The 22,856-nt window shown below is 35.5% G+C and overlaps 1 protein-coding gene and 2 long non-coding RNA genes across 4 annotated transcripts; 2 read left to right on the top strand and 1 right to left on the bottom strand.

Moving 5' to 3' along the window:
- Window positions 1-111: 111 nt before the first annotated feature.
- Window positions 112-12,866, bottom strand: LOC116161187 (ADAM 17-like protease). 2 transcript variants are annotated; one of them, XM_031474435.1, is made up of 11 exons: window positions 12,608-12,866; window positions 12,315-12,554; window positions 11,616-11,740; window positions 6,023-6,355; window positions 5,781-5,975; window positions 5,174-5,312; window positions 1,537-1,772; window positions 1,275-1,483; window positions 987-1,225; window positions 765-880; window positions 112-618 (listed from the first exon to the last, which is right to left on the bottom strand). In XM_031474435.1, exons 1-11 carry the CDS (start codon window positions 12,660-12,662, stop codon window positions 295-297), a joined length of 2,211 nt encoding a protein of 736 aa, XP_031330295.1. In that variant the 5' UTR covers window positions 12,663-12,866; the 3' UTR covers window positions 112-294. The 2 variants fall into 2 exon arrangements, with proteins under 2 accessions (XP_031330295.1, XP_031330294.1); XM_031474434.1 differs by lacking the exon at window positions 5,174-5,312 and adding an exon at window positions 5,576-5,723 and having other exon boundaries at window positions 12,608-12,865.
- A 72-nt stretch (window positions 12,867-12,938) lies between these two features.
- On the top strand, window positions 12,939-13,792 carry LOC116161185. The gene is made up of 3 exons (XR_004143377.1): window positions 12,939-13,002; window positions 13,383-13,576; window positions 13,632-13,792. It is a non-coding gene; the product is annotated as an uncharacterized LOC116161185 (long non-coding RNA).
- Window positions 13,793-14,191: 399 nt separating this feature from the next.
- On the top strand, window positions 14,192-15,023 carry LOC116162152. Its single transcript, XR_004143501.1, has 2 exons — window positions 14,192-14,398; window positions 14,596-15,023. It is a non-coding gene; the product is annotated as an uncharacterized LOC116162152 (long non-coding RNA).
- The last annotated feature ends 7,833 nt before the right edge of the window (window positions 15,024-22,856 follow it).

Genomic DNA, 22,856 nt, shown 5'->3' with positions numbered 1-22,856 from the left:
TTTAATCTGTATTTAATAAGTAGCCTTTTTGATTTATCCAATTATCCAGATGTGATTATCCGAATTGTGTCCAGTCCTAATTAATCTGGGTAATTGGAGGAGTAATCCTACTTCAATACGGAAACATCTTTAATTGCTTTAACTAGTAATAATTAACAAAACAGGACATATACAAGAAGTGCACAACAAATGCAACTGTACAAAAAATTACAACCTACCTAACATATTACACCATAAATATAATACAATACACTTACAAATGAGATGAATTTACATATAATTTAGAAAGTATGATTACGCATGATTACCATTTTGAGAACTAGTACTGCTAGGTTGATTCGGACGTGGAACTCGTATATGAATAACTCTTCGCGGATCTGAAGGGTGTATTAAGTCATTTTTATTTTGCCACCTCCAATATCGCTCTTCTTGCTTCCTTCGCTTTCGATCCACATATCCTACCAAACAACTTGCAGGAATCCATATCAGTGCAGTAATAATTACAACTGATCCCACAATATTGTCACGGAGAAACAGAAGAACTTTATTTATATTTATGTCTTCTATTATGTCCCAAAAACGTTCCACTACGTCTTGTATAGTTTTCTCACAACTTCCCTGTAATTAAAATCAATGGACTAACACATCTCAATAATAACACAAATTATAGGAACATTTGACTAAAAAAATTTGCTAAAAAGTTTACAGTTCTATTTCTTATGCTTATGTAACTCAAACTAATATTGAAGTGTCCCTCAAAATACCTTGTTACAAAATCCTTGGATACAAGGTGTTCCATCTGGTAGTATATCTGGCGGTTCAATAGGGAAGCAGGTTTCATTCATACTTGTACGACAACACCTTCTACACGCATTCTCAACTGCAAAAAAATGACTCATTAACATGGTGTGAGTCGAGGTGTGAGTATATGCTGGAATGCTGATTGATTTTGAACAGTACAAATGAAGAAAGTGAAAAATACTTACTTATATCACACATACAACTTTGAAGTCCTTGTGTTTCACAATATGGGGTACATTTACCACCCCTACATTTTCCTCTCTCCTGGCAATCTGTTCCATCTGGCATAGGGGGACTTCGAGGGCACTCTGCATGCATTCCAGTACAATTTGATTCCCGTTCACATGTTGTATATTGGGCCTTCCTACATTCTACGCCCTTTGTCATGTACTGACAGTTCTGGCAGCACGGAGAGTTCTTGTCACTAAAATAGCGATTAATTGTAGAAGAAATAATTAGGCTGAACGGAAAACCTGCAAACAGCTCCTTGAATTCTACGAAGCTTACAATCCTTATCGCAACAGGGATCATTGTCTTCGGTGCCCAACAGTCCAGCATCACACTCCTCATCGCCCTCTACTCTCAAATTTCCACAAAAACTTTCCTCTGGTTGCGAAAAACACCTCTCCGATTTAGCTTGCAGTACTTTACGAATGGACCTCAAGCTGCATGGTGAAAACCTCTAAAAACAAATCCATTAAACTGTTTCTACATGATGTATTTGTATTTACTTACTTTGTTATTTACATCATACCCACTGACACTGTACGTATACATGAGGTACGAACCACCTTGACTAGCACTTGGAGAGCATTCTGGTATGTCGGGATCATGTTCAGAGCCCCAATTATGACCAAATTCGTGTGCAGTAACCAAGTCTGCTTCGCGAGTAATTACACGTTGCCCGTAATGGTTCCGACTTGAGCTTAGTCCCGAATTTAAATACAAAGTGTAACCATTTTTAAAGTACTCTGAAAGTGGACTTGTGATAACAACAGCAAAATTACTATGACTTTTAAATGTTAATACATGCACAGCAAATGATTAATAAGCGTTATTCAAAATGAACATGTTTTTGAAATTTCTTTCATAATTCAAAATGATTAAGAAAGATTGCAAGTTTACCGTTTGTTGATTGGCTAATGGATGAACAGAGAGAGATAGAGAGAGAAAAGGACAAATAGCTAGGTGTGAACCAGGTTTTAAGATCATTATTTTTTATGTTTAGCACTGGAAGTGCTCAAGTGTTATTTCTTGAAATGCTTCCACTATAATAGACAACTAACTTAAATTTGTTTTTCAAACACATTTGAGTGTTAAGAAGTAACTCCTGTGAATAGATAAGACAATTTTGAAGAACTAATTTATTGTTTACAATCTCCGGGAAAGTGGGCGTCTTTTGGTACCTCAGCTATCTCTGAGAGGTTGTCTATGTAGAAACCGTCCTCTCGTTTGAGGCTAGAGTTATAAGTATGAACTTTTCGTTAGAATTTTATTTAGGCAGGATGCAGAACAGCAAAAACTCTTCCATGCTTTTCTCTGACGCCTCCTAATATCCTTCTTATATAGGTAGCCAGGTCGCCTTAGGTTTACTTTATAGGCCTCTACCAATCGGCTATAGCTTTGCTTTTCTTTGCCAATTGGGAAAACATATGATCACTCACAAAACAACATAACGACACAGCAACATGGATTAATGCAGAACGAGCTCAAGCTAGTAATACAAAAAGTACGTAACTGGAAAGCACCAGACGTAGACCATATACACAACTTCTGATATAAACAATTTACATCTCTGCATCAACATTTAGCAAAAAATATTGATCAAATAAATGTATAAACAAATATAGAAAACGAGCTCCTGGGTATGGCTATGTGCAAAACCAAATTTTGAACTTGGTGTTAGTTTTGCTTTTATTTAAAATGTACATGTATCAAATTTCATTTATTGCTTCCATAAATAAGAAAATTGGCACTGCACATCATGCACAAAACCCAATTTTGAAACTGGTGTTAAATTTGCTTTTATTCCAAGTGGCTATGTATCAAATTTCATTTAAATGCTTTCATAAATAGAAAGTTTGCAATCTGGTTTGTAAATAGTCGAGATGCGAAAAGGGCACTGTAAATGTTGATCGATCAAGCTCAACTTTTGGAATTGCGTTTTATATGGCTGAAGCTATACCCATATTGAATTTCATGCAATTCGGTTCACAACTCACAGAGATGTCAGAAGGGCCTTCCTTATTTTTTGGGCTATATTGTCAATTCACGAACGATACAAATTCGATAAAGAATCCACCTACAAAATTTCATCGTAATCGACCCATTCGTTATCGAGATATCGTACTGTACCAGAGCTTAGGGTGGGTGAGTAAAACCACAATGCCAAAAAGCCCAAAACTGATTTTATTGCCGGCCGTGAACAAGAAAACTAAAATAACATTGCATAAACAAAAAAAATCTCTCTACAAACCTAACAGCCCCTTACCTAAAACCAGGCAGCGCGTTACCAAAATTAACAATTTTGTCCCAGCCGCAACCCACAGGATTTAAGTAGTCTTAACCGCGACGCAACAACAAATCAAAATGAGCTCTCTAATAACCAAACCAAACCAAACACGCATGTCACCTGAACATCAAACCTTATCAACATTAGTCCACGGGCGTAATTTTAAAGTTTACAAGTGGCGTTCATTCTCAAACGAATAACTAAAATAACTATTAATTCTAACGTACAAATTAATATCCTGTACAGTACTAACGGACGTACGGACAGACACCGCAAAATTATAAACTCGCTAGGAGCTCGCAAATTACCAGAGATTCTAACGCAAGGTAAAACATATATTTACTATTCCTATAAGCCAAAATACATAAGATCCGCCACCTGCCTACCCACACTACATCATGTCCTTCATCATACACAATAGAAAAACATACTGACAAACGAACAGAGTTCCATGCCAACGCCGCAACCAGACAGATAGACGTTAAACTGTCAAACTTTTGTTCACAACAAAAGAACTTTTTTTTTCAAAACCACTCTTCGCAAGATATGAAAAATTGTGTTTTTAGGAAAAATGTAATACTGAACCACCATGTAAGATACATCGTTGTAAAGAGAAAAGAAAACATAATCTCAAACTGTCAAAATCAAAAATGGCGGCTATAAGAAAAAATAGAGTTTTAACGTGAGGTTAATGCTTGCTTATTAGTTGATTTGAATTTCGCGCCAAGTAAGTGCACATCATGGCGGCCCCCATGTAGGTGTCATTTGTCAATTCAGCATTAGCAGTCCATCTTAATTCATAAGTTCGTGATTATTATGCACGAAAATTCGAAACATTGCCCTCATTTAACCCACATTTTATATTTTAAGATAAGCGAGATCCCCATAATGGCACTCGAACAATGGACATCCTGTATGTATGTATGTATGTATCTACTGTATTATTCAAATTTGAGAGATGACGTTATTTAGAGTTAAAAATTGAGGTCATTTCAATTTAAATTTACTGTACAGAGTGGCCCAAATTGGACACATTCTTATGGCAACACCCTTTATTTTAAGGAATAGAAAAAAATGGATGTAGGTGTCTGAAGCTGAATTTTAAAGAGGAAATCAACGGCCCAAACAGAATTCAGCTACCTCTAATCGTTTGGCCGTAAGGGTCGATTTCTTTAATGCCCCATAACTTTCTTACTATTAAAGATAATTGATTTTGGAAAAATCTTTCTTAGGGCACTTTTTTATGTGGAATCCATCGCGATACACCGTTTTTATATAGGGTGCTTTTTAATACGACCCTAAACTATATTTTTCATACGGACCACCCTATATATTTTGGAGTTTTTGAAATGAGCGCAAAATTTACTAAATTTTGATGTAACACTTGTTATATTATATAAAATACTATTATATTACATTTTATACATTAAAATAATTTTATTACAGACAATTTCTTGGTTGTCTGTATTATTTATTTATATATTATATGACTTATTTGTTTTATTCATATTTTCACGTTTTTTTAAAATTGTTTGTGTGTTATTTGAAATTAAAAATATTTGGAACTAATAAAAATATCCACATAACCAAGAAATGGTCGTTTTAAACAATCCTGCCATCTTTTGTCCACCTTGGAAACCTAGATGACCGCAATAAAAATAGATTAATCTATAAAATGCAATATTGCAAAAAGACTGCTGCAATTTTTGTAATGTACATATTTCTCATATTTTTGCTTATCAGCATTATCATTTTTAAGTTAAGTGAAATTTGAAATTTGTGAAATTGATACCAAAAAAGGAAAGGTGCATTAATGTTAAAACAAGAAAAAAGAAAATTATCAGTCAGAGAACCCCATACCTGGTGTGCAAATACCGCCGACAGAGTTGCGTCTAGGAGATCCAACATAAGCAAGACCTAATATGCCTCCTTCAAATTTTAGGTCAGTGAAAAGATGAGCCAAGCAAAAGTCCTTATGGCTATATTCACGACTGAAAACCTACACCACATTAAGAACGAATCGAAAGCAGTCAGTGTTTAACCTTCAGATAAATAATAATCACATTCGCAAAATGTTTAATCAAATACAGAAAAGTATGTACAGAGTGAGTTGTTTTTTTTCCATCGAGAGAAATTAACTTTTTCTCCAAAATCAATTTTTCAACAAATAATCTAAGCATCTGAAGGTTAAATTAGTAGCAACATTTAAGTCTAATTAGCATGACACAAAGAAAAGCAAAAAAAATCTAAAAAAATATTAACCCTTAGTACAAATTCCGCCATGCCTTCTATCTTGAGGAGATGCAATATAAGCTAGGCCCAATACTACTGAATCTCTCGCACTAAACGTTTGATGCGTAAATAAATGTGCTAAACAAAAGTCCTCGTATTCTTTATTTCGCGAAAACACCTTCAAGTTTAAAATAACAGAAAATTGAGTAACACAACAAGTAAACGAGAGAATTACCTCCAGCAAATTTCGTACGTCCCACTTTTCGCGAACCATATTATAATGAGCCTCCCCACCTCTCACCCGCGTAGGCTCGCTATGGACAACAATTTTCTTAATCACAAATCCCATACCTTTAAACCCATCCAATTCTTGACGATCGTGCCAGATTGTATCGTTGTATATCTTGTGGACGCGATCAATGAGACTGATCTGAGAAAAAAAATTCTAGGCGATCAAAAGCGTTTCAAAAGCCTTACTAAATAATTAATTGTAGTTTTGGTGTTGCTCGCCCCCATTTCTTGAAAGAATCGATAATCCGCTACCAACAGTAATGGACATCGGGTTTTCGTTGGTGTATACTCATAATGATCTACTTGGCGTTTTTCCCTGTGCGTATTTGACTTCCAAACATTTTCAACTTCGTTTTCTGCGTCACTCTCTAATTCACTTCCTTCTTTTATGTACCCGCAAATTTTCGGGCCCATCACGTCATCGTTATAATTTGACTGATCCCAACTTAACTTCACGTCTGAACCTTTATATACAATCATGGTTTTATTATTCCCATCTGAAAGGTGCCTCCAAGAAGGCTGTGAAAAAATTATTTTTATGAAATTAATGCTATGGAAAAAACAGAAGAGCAATGCATTTTGCTGTACTGGTGATGTTAGTTGTATTTCGAAAAGATTAATAATCCATTAAGCATCGATGTAAGAGAGTACGCATGCGCAGACAGAAATATTAATTACATTAATTTTAATTAAGGGTAGTCTTAACTTAATTTTTTTAGGCCACCATCTGCAATGTGTTTATTTACACATCATCAAGATTACTACAAAATTTATTTCAATCGGTAAAAAGAAGGTTGATATTGGATCTTTTACTTTTTTGACGGAAATACGAATTCTCAAGGATCGGGAACCTGAATCAAACAACTATCAGAACTGTCAGTGAAATAACTAAACGCAAGGACAAGATTTGAGAACAAAATTTCCCTATGGCCCATTTTAAATAACTCAACGCCTTTACATTGCGTTATGCTAGGTGTGTAGTTTCTATGGCCCATCTTTAAAAAAACACCCTGTATAAAAAATATTGAATAAGCAATACTATGGTACATAGGTATAAATGAATATAAAGTGAAATTGTATTTTATATGGGAAGTAGGTGGGTATTTCTGTGTAATATGAGTGCAACGTGTATCTCCATATGAACATTGGACAATGTTAAAATTTATTATGGAGATAGGAGCGAAGGAGTGAACCTTTAATTATTAGAATTTGCGTTCCTAAATTTCAGGAAAACGAAACGCCATGTTCCATTTTCGTAATGTAGGCGATTAAACTTACATATTGAAGTTTTTTTGAAAAAAAGTTTAGTTTTTTGACTGTAATTCCCAAACCAATTGAAATTTTTTTTTCAAAATTGTTCATTTTGTGTAGTTTTATTAGTTTACTACACTAAACATTTCAACAAATTCGGTTCACTGGTTCGCCTAAAAATTAGGCACGCAGTTTCTCCATAAATTTTTGCAGTATATGATTAACCACCTCATAATTTTCGGCGCACCAGACGTCCATAACAGCTCTTTTTAAATGTTTTGTAAAAAGCGGCGTATATGGATTTGTTGAGGAATACTAAGCGGTGCGCTGGTGATCATCATCGAATAATCTGTGATCGAATATAGCTCAGCTATGGAAATTCGGTTTCGCAATACACGCTCCTGCTCAATAGCGTCCTTCCCATTTAGTCACCAAGCGCAAGTCTTTATACTTTCTTACATTTTCCACTAATTTTCGAAATAGACAGTTCACCATTAGTTTGAAAAAATGTATCTTGAATTCGTTTCTCGATTATTTTCGCATAGACGTGTTCAAATCGTTATACTTTCTGAACCACTGTGACTGTTTAAAGCGTAGGACATGATGAATTGAAATAAGTTCAATAGTGCACGACATTATTCCGTTTTGGGGTACAGCGTGAGCAATAATTTCTTAATTTTAGATCCTGGGGGAGACATGTGCTCAGGAGCTAGGGGGAGATCACTAGGCGTCTCATGCAATTCTCTTGGATAGTCTAAATCACATTCTAAAATGTAACCGATGTCTGAGTCGTCCGAATTATTTCATATAATCTAACAACTCAAAGTTATCTACAAAGCCAGAATCTCCTAAAGATTCACACATTGTTCTTCCATAAAGTGAATTTACATCGAAATGTTAGGATTGTATCCTTCATACATACTCGTCTATTTATTGTTAGCTTTGGCATAACAAGTAGTGCATTGGGGACTGGGGACACCTCCTCTAATTCCTTTCTCAATCAGTTAAAAGTTTTAATCTAATTCCTGTAATCTTCAACATTGCATCAAATGCCCAGCCCGGAGCGGTATAGTACTGCAAAGGATCAAGTTGATAACATCTGCAAACAGGTTTTCCAAAAATATTCATTCCTACTTCTTCTTCTCCTGTTATGGGTTTAGTTCTCACAACAGACCTGACTACCTTCCCATGATTAATCCATTAAATTTTGCTTTCGGCGTCATTCCCAGAAGAAGTAGGTATATATTTCAACTTGAACAAACAAATCAAAAACAAGATAATTTGGATAATGATCCATAGTGGAAATTGGACGAAATCATATGAACCTTAGAGAAGGAAAGTTCATACTCTAAGATATGAACACTGTAACCCTGTTTGACATTTGATTCGAATGAGATTCCAAATAAAACGATTGCTGCATTCAGAAATATATAGTGGTTATAATTCGAAAAACTGAAGTTTTTGACTGGTAATTTTAAAAAATCGCAAGAGCCCTGCAAACTTTCAAGACTTTCAGCAGCCCCTCAAAAAATTCCTTAGACTTTAAGGTTTTTAAGAAATACTGGTTCCAGTATTTACGGAAGCAGTGAAATTATTTCATCCGCGATGGTCGATTGTGGCTGTGAAGCTCGCTATGAAGTGTGGACCAAATTTCTACTTCAAATGCAAGTTCAACAATTTCTAACGAATGAGCTACGTGAATCTCTCTTTGTAAAAAGTTCTTTATCCTGCTATATCCAAAAAAGTGTACTCTAATATGTAATGAAAACTAGTAGTTGCCCCCTTGACCATACAAAGGTACGCAACTTACCACAAATTAGATTGGTAGCAAAATTTTTATAATTGTGGGTACCGAGGTGGGTACCATAAAAAAACTTCCAAAAAATGTAATTTCTTTATTTTTAAGTGGGAGGGGTTTTGGCCAAGGTTAGTGCACGAGATTGTTCATAAATGTTCATAATGTTGTCAATAGTCAGCACAAAAATTTTAACGTTTCTTTTAGTTGTTAGTTTAACAACATACAGTGAATTTTTTTTTTAATGTGAACATAGGAGTTTGCATGCAATGTAATTTCCCTATGTTCGATTTTTAAAAAAAAACACATCAATTTATTGAGTAGTTCAAATGAGTAGTAGATACAATTGACAGCTGTCACATTTTTAAAAATACCGCCGTCCAATTTAATTACGAAATCGGTTAAGTTATTGCTTAGAATGTCAAGGAGGACACTTATAACATTTATTGTAATTGTTTGAGCTATTTATTTTCTTATTTTCTTCATTTATGTATTGAATAGATCAAATTAGTAGAATACCAGGTGCACATGACCTACAAAGAATTGAAGGTTGGTTCACAATGAGTTGTGGTGTCAGTGCGTGGCCTGTGAGGTCAAGTTATCGTAAGTTTAAGAAAAATGTTTCCTAAAGTTGCTATGGCCTCACATGACTTCTTTAAAAAAATCTTACCGAGCGCTCTTCATCATAAAGACTATAGAGTTGCTGTTCATAGTCACATAAGTTGGGCGTTTTGGGAATGTGAACCGCGCACAACTCATAGATTGATGTGTTTTTTTTACAATCGAACATAGGGAAATTACATTGCATGCAAACTCCTATGTTCGCATTTAAAAAAAACTCACTGTATAAACTTATCACGAGAAGAGTTGTCTTAGCAAAATGCAAAATTCTTCCCCCTTCGCGCCCGCCTCCATATTGAAAAAATCGAAAAAAATCGGTACTTTCTTTAGATTTACGGGAGGATTTATGCTTATTACTTCGTTTCGGTGCATTTGAGCTACTAAAATTTTCTTCCTCTCCTAAATCTTTTAATTTTTTTTTAATGTTTGAAATAATTTATATACATTTTTAAATAAAATCAATTGATATGCTACAAAAGAGTTCTATTCAATGTTCTAGATAATTAAATTTCCTAAATTTTGTTTCTAGACTGATAGTTATAGTAGGGGAGGTCGCACGAAATCCACTGAACGAGAATGATCAAAATTTTAACCGATGGAGTTCCATTTTGCCCTATCAGAGTATGCTAAAATCGATCGTCTGCCGCCTCAGGTCATATGACTTAAGGCGCTGCGGGTACTTCTTGCGGTACCAATTCTGAAAGGTTGTTTTTCGAGAAAATAAGTTATACACCAAATGAAAACGTTGATAATAGCTCTTAAAAAAATATTTAAAAAAATCGCACACATTTGATAACTCCGTAAAAAAACAATTCTTAGTCGGTTTTTGACGAACTTTCAACGGATATAACTAGGTTACCGTTGGATGAATGAAGCTGATTTTTTTTATAGACTAATGGTAGGTACAGCCAATGACTATGAGAGTGTTTCTTTTTTGAATTTTTTCTCTAATTATAAGATATGTTATAGTGTTAAGATAATAAGATAATATTGTAATTAGACAAAAAATTTAAAAACCAAACACCGTTAAGTCCTTATTAGTACCTATCATCAGTCTGTAAAAAAAATCAGCTTCATTCATCCAACGGTAACCTAGTTATATCCGTAGAAAGTTCGTGAAAAACCGACTAAGAATTGTTTTTTTACGGAGTTATCAAATGTGCGCGATTTTTTTAAATATTTTTTTAAGAGCTATTATCAACGTTTTCATTTGGTGTATAACTTATTTTCTCGAAAAACAACCTTTCAGAATTGGTACCGCAAGAAGTACCCGCAGCGCCTTAAGTCATATGACCTGAGGCGGCAGACGATCGATTTTAGCATACTCTGATAGGGCAAAATGGAACTCCATCGGTTAAAATTTTGATCATTCTCGTTCAGTGGATTTCGTGCTAGCTCCCCTACTATTACTGAGATATGCTTTTTGCTGATGGAGATTTCAGGGAAGATATCCTTATTGTCGACAATCTCAAAGAAACGACGATCCATCTGTTTCAGCAGAATAAAATTCTCTGATCACGGAGGTAAGACTGAGAGTAGTGAAAGCAGCAGCAGACATAATTTTAGAGGACATCTCAGGTGTACAATATCACTGAATACCCGCTCACTGACAAGTTTTTGAAGGATGTTGAAACGGCAATTGCACAAACTTTGCTCACTCTCTTGCTAACCGCTATAACCAGACTACCAATGAAACCCCGCCCGGACGCCCCCTAAACTAGGACAAATCCGGGGAAACCCGGACGGATGGCAACCCTACACTATAACAAAGATCCGAAAAAGAGCAAGAAAGTTTGACAAATTTCCAGAAAATGCGATTTTTTAAAAAAGCGCATATCTTCGTTACTATCAGTCGAGCTATCAGTCCTAGAAGCAGAATTTAAAAACGTAAATTATAGGAAATTGAGTTCTCTAGTCTAGGTATAACATTAACCCCCTTCTTTTTGTCTCTATTCACTGGACTTTAACTGATATTGCTTGGTTATTGGTTAACCATTTCTATTTTGTTTATTAGTTCATCTATTAAGGGGTCTATGGAAAATGCACCAGACTAAACGGATTGATAAAAAACCCCTACGGACACAACTGCTGTGAAAATCTCTTTGTACGTACCTCAATGTGATAAGTCTCATCAGGAAGATGCAGTGCGCCTGTCATAACCCCGTCATTGTCAATATGAAGATTAGCATCTGATTTCATTTCCCCAAAAACACGCCCTCGATAGAAATTGTTGTGATCTATAAATAAATACAATGGCAACGATTATTGCGACAATGGTTGCCATGGATTTTAAGCTACCCTTAAGCTAAGCTCCGCATAAATTTCTCAGTGCAAACGGGCATGAGGCACAGTTGTACAATGTCAGTTTAAACTTCTGTTTGTTTCTGAAATCTTTCAGTTAAACTAATCTGAAGTTTAAACTGACATTGTACAACGTACAACCATCAGGCCTTAATAGATAATAATAAATCATAATAATCATCTGCATTTGACCGGATTCTTTTGTTTATACAACAATTTCAATTTTATTTTGGATATTATGGTTTTCAGCATTGTGTGCCTACCTCTAATAATGGGCGACCAAAAATGAGTTGCTGTCGAGTCAAGAGTCGAGCTAGATGTTCAAGTTAAGTACGACTTCCCATGCAAACAAAAATTCCAAAGGCGACTTAGACAGCAAGTCATTTTTGATCGCATTGTATGTTTATAAACATTTTAATATTCCTTACCAAATTTAAAGATTATTGTAGTAAATTACTTAAATGGCATAAAGCAGATCTATTATCAAACATATAACCAAGTAGTACTAACCGAAATGCACAGACGTTTGCTTTCCATCTCCGTCAACACTGTACGCTTTAAATTTGGAATGTAGCACGTCCCGTTTCGGAGTTAAGATAATTCTGAAATCCTTCCCCAAAGCTTTAAATGCGACTTCTTTAATTGTATTAAAGGGATGATCGCTTTCTTGTAAGCCCCTCTTTACTACATGGTGAGACAAGTGATCGGCATGTATGATTTCAAAGTACTTTAGGTTGTTATATATTGAACCTAAAAAAACAAATTAAAGGAACAGCTAGGCTTGAACAGAACGAAGTACCTACCCTGTCCCACACAAGTTAATATTGCAACAGTAAACATTATCAGTAAAAATTGCATGTTTGTTCATATTCCTAAAGGTACCCTAATCACAATTATTTAATTTCTTAAATGGTAAAAAAAGATTGCAATAATTCAATAAAAGAAATCTTAGGAGTACCATTTGTCCGAATTTCTTTTGTTTATGTCCCTTGACTTGACCAATGAATTAAGAATACCAGGAAGGAGCATTGCTCAAGTTGTATACAAGAGAGAGTGGGACGGAGGAAGTCGGCCATTTGCAAAAGCTACTTATAACTCATTTTTGTTGTGGCTTTTGTAGTGACATTTTGGTTAGTTGTTGTGCTTGTGGTTGCTCCAAAACGGAAAAAAATAAAAGTTTGGGAATTACATTTCATGTGTAAGTATTGATACCAATATTATTTTTATATAGTACATGTACAGTTACAAATTTTTATCGGAATGTGTAGTTTGAGGTTAGTTAAACAAAAGTCATAGGCGGAGTAGGCACATGGGGGTTTAGGTTGTTTTCGTGTAAAATGTGTTAATATACTTTCTGTACATGTGGTATATAAGTAAAATGTGCACAGTTTGAACCTAATCAGCCTGAGCGTTTGGCAGTTATTGTGTTCACGCCTTTAGATGGACACTATTGACTCCCCTATAAAGCTTGCATCGCTTTGCTCTGCTGCTTTGTAAAGTTTGATAATTGACTAGCAATTAAAAGCAGTCAAATAGTATTTAATTCTGTACATGTATTATCTATATATATTTATGTAGCTTTCCGAAAGATGTGCATATAAGAAATGCTTGGATCAGATTTGTAAATAAGGAAGGATGGGTACCCAAAGGCATAAGTTATTTATGTTCTCGACATTTTGGTGAATAACAATTTGATCGATCATCCAAGCTGAAAGTGAGATTACAACCAAATGCTGTTCCTACACTGAACGTTACACGATTAAAATACATAAGTAGTTTTAGGAATACAAAAAATGGAGGTGTGTACGTAATTATTTTTAATTTAAGGAAAGATCTGTTGATTCTATTTATACAAGTGTACAAGAAGAAAATGACATTCTGGTCACACCTGGCCCTTCTAGAAGAGAATATACTCCATCTCCTACATCGGCACTAGCAACTCCCGTTTGTTCTCAACACTTGCAAGATACTCCTCGTAAAAGATCATTGAAAAGGAAGGTATCGGAATTACAAAGAAGAGATGTTTTAACAAACCGCAAAGTGCGAAAACTGCAGAAAATTGTGTGGCGACAAAAGAAACGGATTACAGTTTTAAGAACAATGCTAGTTGAATTAAAAAAGAAAAATTTAATCTTAGAGGAGCATGAAACTGTTTTGTTACAACATTTTGGAAATAATAAAGACATTATTCAAAGGCTCTTTCAAAAAACTGGTAAACAGTCTGTAAGTAAAAAGTTTGAGCAATCTGTGAGAGCGTTTGCAGTAACTTGACACTTTTTTAATTTTGTTTAAAGGTCAATAAACAATAAAGCAATATGTTTATTATTAATTCTTTATAATTGTATCCTTCTACAACTGTAAGGTAGGTACGCCACTGGAACAGGAAACTACTGCCGGCCATTTGCAAAAGCCATCGCGGTCTCGTGTAAATTGTTGATATTCTCCTGTATTCACCATTGACTGTGATGTTTTCTTAGAGAAGGAAGGAGTGAAGAGTGACAATTATCATCGTAAAGTGAAGCCCTCATTTGTTTGTTATGGCACCCAAATCATGGCCGCCTACAGTTCATTGGCGTAACGTTAAAACGGCAATCGTAGGTACATTTGTGTATAGTAAATACAATACAAACGTATTATTTTAAACAATTGTGAGCATCCTTGTACAGATAAGCGAATTGTTTTCAATATTGTTGTTTACTAGCATGCAAAATTTATTGCTATTTCACTAGATGATGAATGAATATGACACACATATTAAATAAGTAATGTGAGAAGAATCAAATCCTTACAGAAAGCCTCCGCAATATTGCACATACCATCCTCCGACACTCCATTTTCGAGATATTTACATCGACAATAGATATGTCTCATCCAGATGTTCCACACGCCTTCAATGAGAACTCTCGTCCGACACTTCGTTTTAGGAGCGATTCATTTCGACCTCACCAGAGTTCAGGCTATCCTTTAAGCCTTTGTAAGTACTCTGCTCCGACACATTGTTTTCTAAATAATCAGACGTAAAGTTTTGACTCGCCAAGGGTGTTCCTTCCAGACCTTCCAGTCACCCTACCCTCCACTGATACTCTGTTTTCGAGACAGAAGCAACTATAACCGACCGTGATAAGGGATTGAAGAGGAGAGATGCGGTGATAATTCCTTTGGTTGTAGAAAAAATGGTCAGCACAGCATGGAACATTAACAACGACGTCAAAGCATTTAGGTATCAGAAAACATATCTTTTCAAAGTCTAGAGAGGATAACTTACTACTACGAGTCAAAAAAGAGTTGCTGTCGAGTCACCTTTGGAATTTTTGTTTACACGGGAAGTCATATTTAACATGGAACTTCCAAAGGTGACTCGACATCAATCCTTTTTTGATCGCTGGTTATTAGCAGTAGAAGTGAATTCTTGTTTCATATTTTCCACCCATATGGTACGAATCTTTTCGTCTTTGGGAATTCTAAGTAATAGTACTACTTTAGTTTACATTGCAAAATACTTTACTGTATATTTCACAACACAGATTTAACAAAATGACAATTGTACAAGAAACATTTTTTGTATGCAAATTTGTTTACATAATAAAGTAGTACACAATTTTGTCTTGAAATGACTTTAAAAAGTAATTTAAATTGTGATGCCTTGATATGCGACCCGCATTCTTGCTGCACAAATGTCCATGGTAACCCAGAATGTCCAACTCGGCACCACACACGCGTACGACTTTCACATACTATGAGACCGAGACGAAGAGGCGTAGAAATGTTTGTAGTATTTTTATCCAGTAAAATACGGGGATGGATAACCTTCCAACCACGCTTCGCGTCTCCTTTTGTGACAATGGTCAACTTCATTTCCCCATGCAAGTATAGAATGGTGGGCTATTTCTGATATAGGAATGTCCCAGGCAGATTATCAAGCATCGTTAGCTTCAAGTGGTAGCTCGGAGGGACGACAAAGAATCTTCCGTGCATCTGTAATAAGTTGTACATATATTACTTTCCAACTTTTTCATCAATTTGCTACAAATTTATGGATACTTTTACGTTTATTATAGGTACAATGCGTACGCCATTGGTCAAAGCATACGGACTCGGATCAAAAAAAATCTGTAGCAATTAAAATAAAGGCGATATCTTTTCCATTGTAGTACATACTTGTACTCATTACATTTGGCAATAAAATTAAAAGTTATTTTCTCATGCATATTGTGGGAATATGAGGTAGACCGAATTAACATTTATTTATGTAACAAAGTAAACTGAACACTTCAACTAAAACTTAAGAACACAATGTATGTCTGTAAGTAATAAATGTCTGTTTGTATGTAGGTATTCAATATTTGTGTGTGTGTGTCTGATTTTACAAAGTTTGACAAGTGACAAGTGATCTCGCCACACAGCCGACTAATACTACATTTCTCCCCCACGGAAGAAAACAAAATAAAAGAAAATTAGTCCAGATATCGAGCAGGAAGCTTTCTGTTTCTCACAGGGTTCCTCCTTGGTGCATCATCATTTGAGTTACTACCTGGTATGTCTTCAGATAGGCTTTCCTGATGATTTTGGCTGTTCTGATCCGATGTTTGGTTCTGTGTTAGCACTTGTGAGGGTATTGAATATTCTGAGATTTCCTGTAAATCATTTGCTTCGTTATCAGAGACACCCACCGTCTTCTTCCTCATTTGGTCACAATGTTTTCTTTTGTTAGTACCATTTATATTAACTATATAGGATAGTGGACCCGTTTGACTTATTATTTCGCCAGGTGAGGAGCCCTTTTCGAAAGGATTATTTACCCATACTTTCTCCCCTTTTTCAAAATATTGTTCCGTGATGGCGGTATGGTCATGATTCTTTTTCTGAACGAATTTTTCGTACTCCATATTTTTGTCTATGTCTGGTTTTAGTAAATCAAAACGGGATCGAAGGTGACGTCCGAACATCATCTGACTTGGCGTTCTCTGTGTTGACCTCCTGACAGTATTTCGATAACAAAAAAGAAAACTCTGAAGTCTTTGGGATTGGTCTAATGTTCGGTCACTTGCGTACATTCTCTCTTTGAATGTTCGCACTGTACGTTCCGCTAGCCCATTTGATTTTGGATGGTAAGGTGTTATTTTTACATGTCTTATTCCATTTTCGTTACAGAAAAGTTCAAATTCGTTTGAAGTCAGTTGGGGTCCATTGTCTGTGACCAGAAATTTTGGCAGACCAAAACGTGCAAAGATGGCCCGCAAGGAGTTTATTATGCTAGTAGAGGTAATATTTTCCATGGGTATTATTTCTAACCAATGGGTATAGGAGTCTATTAGTATCATCCACATCTTTCTTTCAAAAGGTCCGGCGAAGTCCAAATGTAGACGACACCATGGTTCTGATGATATACCCCAGGGAAAAAGAGGGGAGTTGTGCTCGTTTTGTCTGGATTGTTGGCAAAAATTGCATTTTGCCACAGCTTGTATAATGTCAGAGTTGATATTTGGAAAATAAACGTGGAGTTTTGCTAATGATTGCATCGCGGTTATTCCTGGGTGACCGTCATGTAACATAGCCAGTACTTCAGGTTGGAGAGAAGATGGAATACAAACGCGGCCTTTCCATAATAAAATATCTTCCTCGAAAGATAGTTCATCCCGTTTTTCATAGAAAGTAAGTAAGTGTTTATCTAAGTATCTTTTATCGGGCCAGGATGCCTTTACATATGTAGTTATTTTGGATAAAACCTTGTCTTTGGCACTTTCTATCTTTAGTGTGCGTTTTGACATTGGCAGTTTTTTTATCCGTAGATGTAATAATCGCATATGGCCAGATAGAGTCATTTGATTTTTACTATTTGTTAGTGGAAGTCTTGATAAAGAATCAGCTGGATAGTTTTCCTTTCCCGGACTATAGTACACATCAAAATTATAGCTGTTTAAAATCATGGCCCATCTTACCAATCGATTACTAGCAATTTTTGGTGTTTGAAGGCTTTCGCCAAAAATGTGCTCCAGGGGCTTATGATCGGTGAGCAAAGTGAAACGTCTGCCATATAGGTATTGATGAAATTTTGTGACTGCGTAGATCAATCCTAAGGCTTCTTTATCGATAGTAGAGTATCGCTTTTCTATGTCGTTAAAAGAACGGGAAGCAAAAACGATAGGTTTTAGTGTACCATCGTAAAATTTGTGCGATAATACTGCCCCTGTTCCAACGTCACTGGCATCGCTTGAAACTATCAGAGTTTTAGATGGATCGTAATGAGGGTGTCATTTGAAGTTAACACATTTTTCAGTTTAATAAAAATTTCTGTGTCTTTAGTAGTCCAGTTCCAGTTTGTATTTTTCTTCAAATGTCGATGGAGCGGAACACATATTACATGAAGATTTTCTATGAATCGGCCATAATAGGTGATTGTTCCAAGAAAAGATCTTAACTGTGTTGTATTTATGGGTAAAGGCATTTTCTTTATTGCTTCAATACGGTCTTCAGTACTATTTTTCACTCAACGGTAATACTGTTCTTCAACCAATCGCATTTTGATTTTTGGGTCTTTATTCCAGCTGCTTGTAATCGACGTGAAACCATTTTAAGCCGATCCATGTGCGTAGACACATTCGGAGCTGTTATCAGAATGTCATCAAGGAAACATACAACTCCTTCTAAACCGGAAAGTATCTGGTCCATTGTACGTTGAAATAGAGATGGGGCAAAACTAATTCCCAGCTTGTAAGCGAAGTACCCTTTTGGCGTGGAAATGACTAAATATTTCCGGCAGTCTGGATGAACTTCCATTTGCAAATAGGCATCCTTTAAATCAATGTTTGAAAAATATTTCCCTCCCGAAAGTTTTGAAATGATGTCTTCGAAACGTGGTAAGGGGTAGTCATCAATTTGAACATGCTTGTTTATCGTTACTTTGAAATCTGCACATATTCTAAGCTTTCCATTCGATTTTAAGGCTACTACGATAGGAGAGGCCCATGAAATTGGAGTGACCGTTGTGTCCACTGGTTCTAGAACACCCTCCACGACCAGCCTATTTAGTTCTGCAGCCACTTGGTCCTGCAATGCTAAAGGAATATTTCTGGGACGAAAAGCTTTCGGTATAACATCACTTTTAATATGTATTCTGGCTTGATGCCCTTTTATAGCACCCAGACGATTTTCAAAAAGTAATGGAAATTCTTTTTGCAATTGATCGATTAGAGAATTCGTTTCTCCCCCTTCAATATTGTTAGAGACACTCATTTGTTTCAGATGACAAATTTTTGCCCCCGGAGGTAGTGGTAATTTAAAAGCTAGACACCAATCTAAACCGAAAAGTGGAACATCATCTTGTTCGGTAACATAAAGCGGTAAATTTAGTTTATTATTAAAAGCTTTAACTGTTACCAAGGATTTTCCCAAAGTCTTTATTGGTTTGTCACCATACGCTATTAAATCTGAGGTTCGGAATAACTGGCGTTCACCAATTTGTTTCCATGTAGTCTTCCCGACAACAGCGTGAACTGAGCCTGAATCATATAACATTTCAATTTTTTCTTTTTTCATTTTTTTTTTGTAAATATCATTTATTTGTAAATAACAATTGTATACACAACAAATTTACGCGTCAACAAACAAACATAGAAATATATATATATATATATATATATATATAAACTTGACAAAACCACAGTTTAAAAGAAAAGTTAAAGAGTTTTTGTCATTAGGAGTTTTTTATAATGAAAAAGAATATTTAAATAGATAGATGAAGTACCTCACCAATATGTGTTTAAATTGTATATATATATATATAGATACGTAACTTGTACATCCGAGGCCCGAAATAGATGTGTATTATACCAAACGAGGCCCGGTTTTCACATGCGAGGCCCGTTTCCGGGCCTCGCAGTGTAAGTGCGTGTATATCAGCTTATTTTCCATCCCTTTGCCCCCCTACACCCCTATACGGATTTTGTCAGGGGACTCGCATGTGCCATTTATATCACCACTTATACGGATTTTAGTTAATTGAAATAAGAACTAGGGGTCGCTGCAGTAGTTCTGTATAAGATTCTGTATAACAGTGCGAGGCCTCCGTACATACATTACATTTACAAAATTCTTGCTGGTTCCGAGGCCCGTATACGTGGCAACAGCGCTATTCTATTATAAGAATGAAAAACCGCAGTATGAAGCAATTTTTGATTCTAATAATTAATCCTTTCAATAAGTTACGAATTTTAAACAAGTTGAATTTTTTATTAATGGGGTTTGGGCATTTGAATGTATTTGAAGAATATTGGCCCTAAATTTGTGAACTGAATTTTGAAAAATGTTTGATACAGTAAAACAGCGGTTTCTAATTTATTTGGAAACAATTTAAACGCTATATCAGAATCAATAAAGATTTTGTGGAGCCTGCGTTGATTAACATTCATATTTGACTATTTATAAAACACTCTTCAAATTCATTCGCGTACTGAACGATAAAAATTGAAGTGGATGCATGGAACTGCCATTGTGTTTTTAAATAATTACGAGTCACAATTATAACAATGAAATGGCATGAAACACAAATTGGTAAATACAAACAAATACGTATTACATTACAAGATAGTCATCGTGTTGTGCACTTTGACGATATTTTAGGCATATTCTCACATGAAAGAAAGAGAAGGTCTGAAAGACTATATGTGGTCCTTCTAAGATTAGCTACCCTATTAGCCGCCCACTTAAAAATAAAGGACAAAAGAAAAATAAAAAAAAATAAAAAAGTAAGAACATCAACATATGGCTTAATTTTTCAACGACCGTCAAGCCTGTTTATAATTTTGTGTTGCTGTTTCTCTGTCCGTGTGCACGATATCTTTCTTTATAAACAAAAAAATAGTACACATGTCCTTAAAAGTATAAGAAAGGTAGCTATTGTTGTTAAGCTACGTAGATTATCAGGGCACAAAGTTATAACCCGAAAACATCTCAAAATTCCGATTAAAAAAAGATTCATTTTTTAAGTCTTGTTGCAAAGAAAATATGAATGCACGGTTTTCTGTGTAAGTAAATATTCCTTAAACCTCAAGAAACTATGCAGATGAATAAAAAATAAAATTTGAGCATTTGCAACTATTGTATTTGCACAATCCATTTTAGCGCATTTTTTAAGAATTAAAAAAAAATGTGCTTCTTATTGCGTTTTTTGTCTATCCGTTCTAACCCACTCGCAAATCTTAACAAAACATGATGGGGGCGATTTTATGCTAAAAAGGTCGCATCCATTGCCTTACCAGACTACGAATTGGGTTCCAACGGTCACCATGTTTAATAAACTTCATTATAAAATTGGGTTCAACCAAATTAGTTGCGTATGTTGACCAATAAAAACATTGCCTGCATGACGTTGTTTTTATTATCCCACCTGTACCATTGCACTGGGAGGAGAACAAAAGTACTTTGTTGTACTATTTATTACGTGTAAACCTTATTATTTGGTCCATTGATTACATAATTTTAGGCTAAACAGGACGCACCAATTGCTTTAAAATATGGTACCCAAAACCACCATGTTCAAAAAACATTTTTTTGCAAATTTCATTAGAGAATTGTGTGCAACCTATTAAATTGCGTATGTTGACCAATAAAATGCATTGCCAGCATAACACTGTTTTATCATCTACACCACCTGTTAGTACCTTTACTCTGGAAGGAGAACAAAATTGCTTTGGTGAACCATTTATTTTGCGAAAACCTTAACAAAGATGATCGGTCCATTAATTACATAATTTTAGGCTAAACAGGTCCTATCAATTGCTTTAGCTAAATATGGTACCCAAAGCCACCATGTTCAAAAAACAATTTTTTGTGAATCTCACTAAAGAATTGTGTGCAACCTATTAAGTTGCGTATGTTAACCATAAAATGCATTACCTGCGTAACATTGCCTTGTCATCATACCCCACCTGTACCAATGCACTGGAAGGAGAACAAAAGTGCTTTGGTAAACCATTTATTTCGCGAAAACCTTATCAAAAATGATCGTGCTATGTATTAATTAATTTTAGGCCAAACAGGCCGCATCAATTGCTTTACCAAAATATGGTACCCAAGGCCACCACGTTCAAAAAACATTTTTTTACTAATTTCACTAAAGAATTGTGTGCAACCTATTAAGTTGCGTATGTTGGCCAATAAAATGCATTTCCTGCATGACATTGCCTTATCACCTACTCTACCGGTACTCTGGACTGGGAGGAAAACAAAAGTGCTTTGGCAAAGCATTTATTTGCGCAAACTTTAACAAAAATGATTGGGCTATTTATTGATTAATTTTAGGCCAAACAGGCCGCATCAATTGCTTTACCAAAATATGGTACCCAAAGCCACCACGTTTAAAAAACATTTTTTTACAAATTTCACTAAAGAATTGTGTGCAACCTATTAAGTTGCGTATGTTGGCCAATAAAATGCATTTCCTGCATGACATTGCCTTATCACCTACTCTACCGGTACTCTGGACTGGGAGGAAAACAAAAGTGCTTTGGCAAACCATTTATTTGCGCAAACTTTAACGAAAATGATTGGGCACACGTTCAAAAAACATTTTTTTACAAATTTCACTAAAGAATTGTGTGCAACCTATTAAGTTGCGTATGTTGGCCAATAAAATGCATTTCCTGCATGACATTGCCTTATCGCCTACTCTACCGGTACTCTGGACTGGGAGGAAAACAAGTGCTTTGGCAAACCATTTATTTTGCGCAAACTTTAACAAAAACGATTGGGCTATTTATTGATTAATTTTAGGCCAAACAGGCCGCATCAATTGCTTTACCAAAATATGGTACCCAAAGCCACCACGTTCAAAAAACATTTTTTTACAAATTTCACTAAAGAATTGTGTGCAACCTATTAAGTTGCGTATGTTGGCCAATAAAATGCATTTCCTGCATGTCATTGCCTTATCGCCTACTCTACCGGTACTCTGGACTGGGAGGAAAGCAAAAGCTTTGGCAAACCATTTATTTTGCGCAAACTTTAACAAAAACGATTGGGCTATTTATTGATTAATTTTAGGCCAAACAGGCC

This window comes from Photinus pyralis, unplaced genomic scaffold, assembly GCF_008802855.1.
Source record: "Photinus pyralis isolate 1611_PpyrPB1 unplaced genomic scaffold, Ppyr1.3 Ppyr1.4_LG10, whole genome shotgun sequence".
NCBI classification, from domain to species: Eukaryota; Metazoa; Arthropoda; class Insecta; order Coleoptera; family Lampyridae; genus Photinus; species Photinus pyralis.
Note: the sequence above shows the minus strand (reverse complement) of the source record. Positions and strands in the feature narration are given on the sequence as shown.

Bases quoted from the DNA above. Each gene is read 5' to 3' on its own strand.
- LOC116161187 (XM_031474434.1), bottom strand. From the start codon at position 12,662: ATGCAATTTTTACTGATAATGTTTACTGTTGCAATATTAACTTGTGTG. The intron at 6,356-11,615 runs GTACGTACAAAG...ATTTTTTCACAG, and splicing joins ATGAGACTTATCACATTGAG to CCTTCTTGGAGGCACCTTTC. The intron at 5,976-6,022 runs GTAAGGCTTTTG...TTTTTTTCTCAG, and splicing joins AAACTACAATTAATTATTTA to ATCAGTCTCATTGATCGCGT.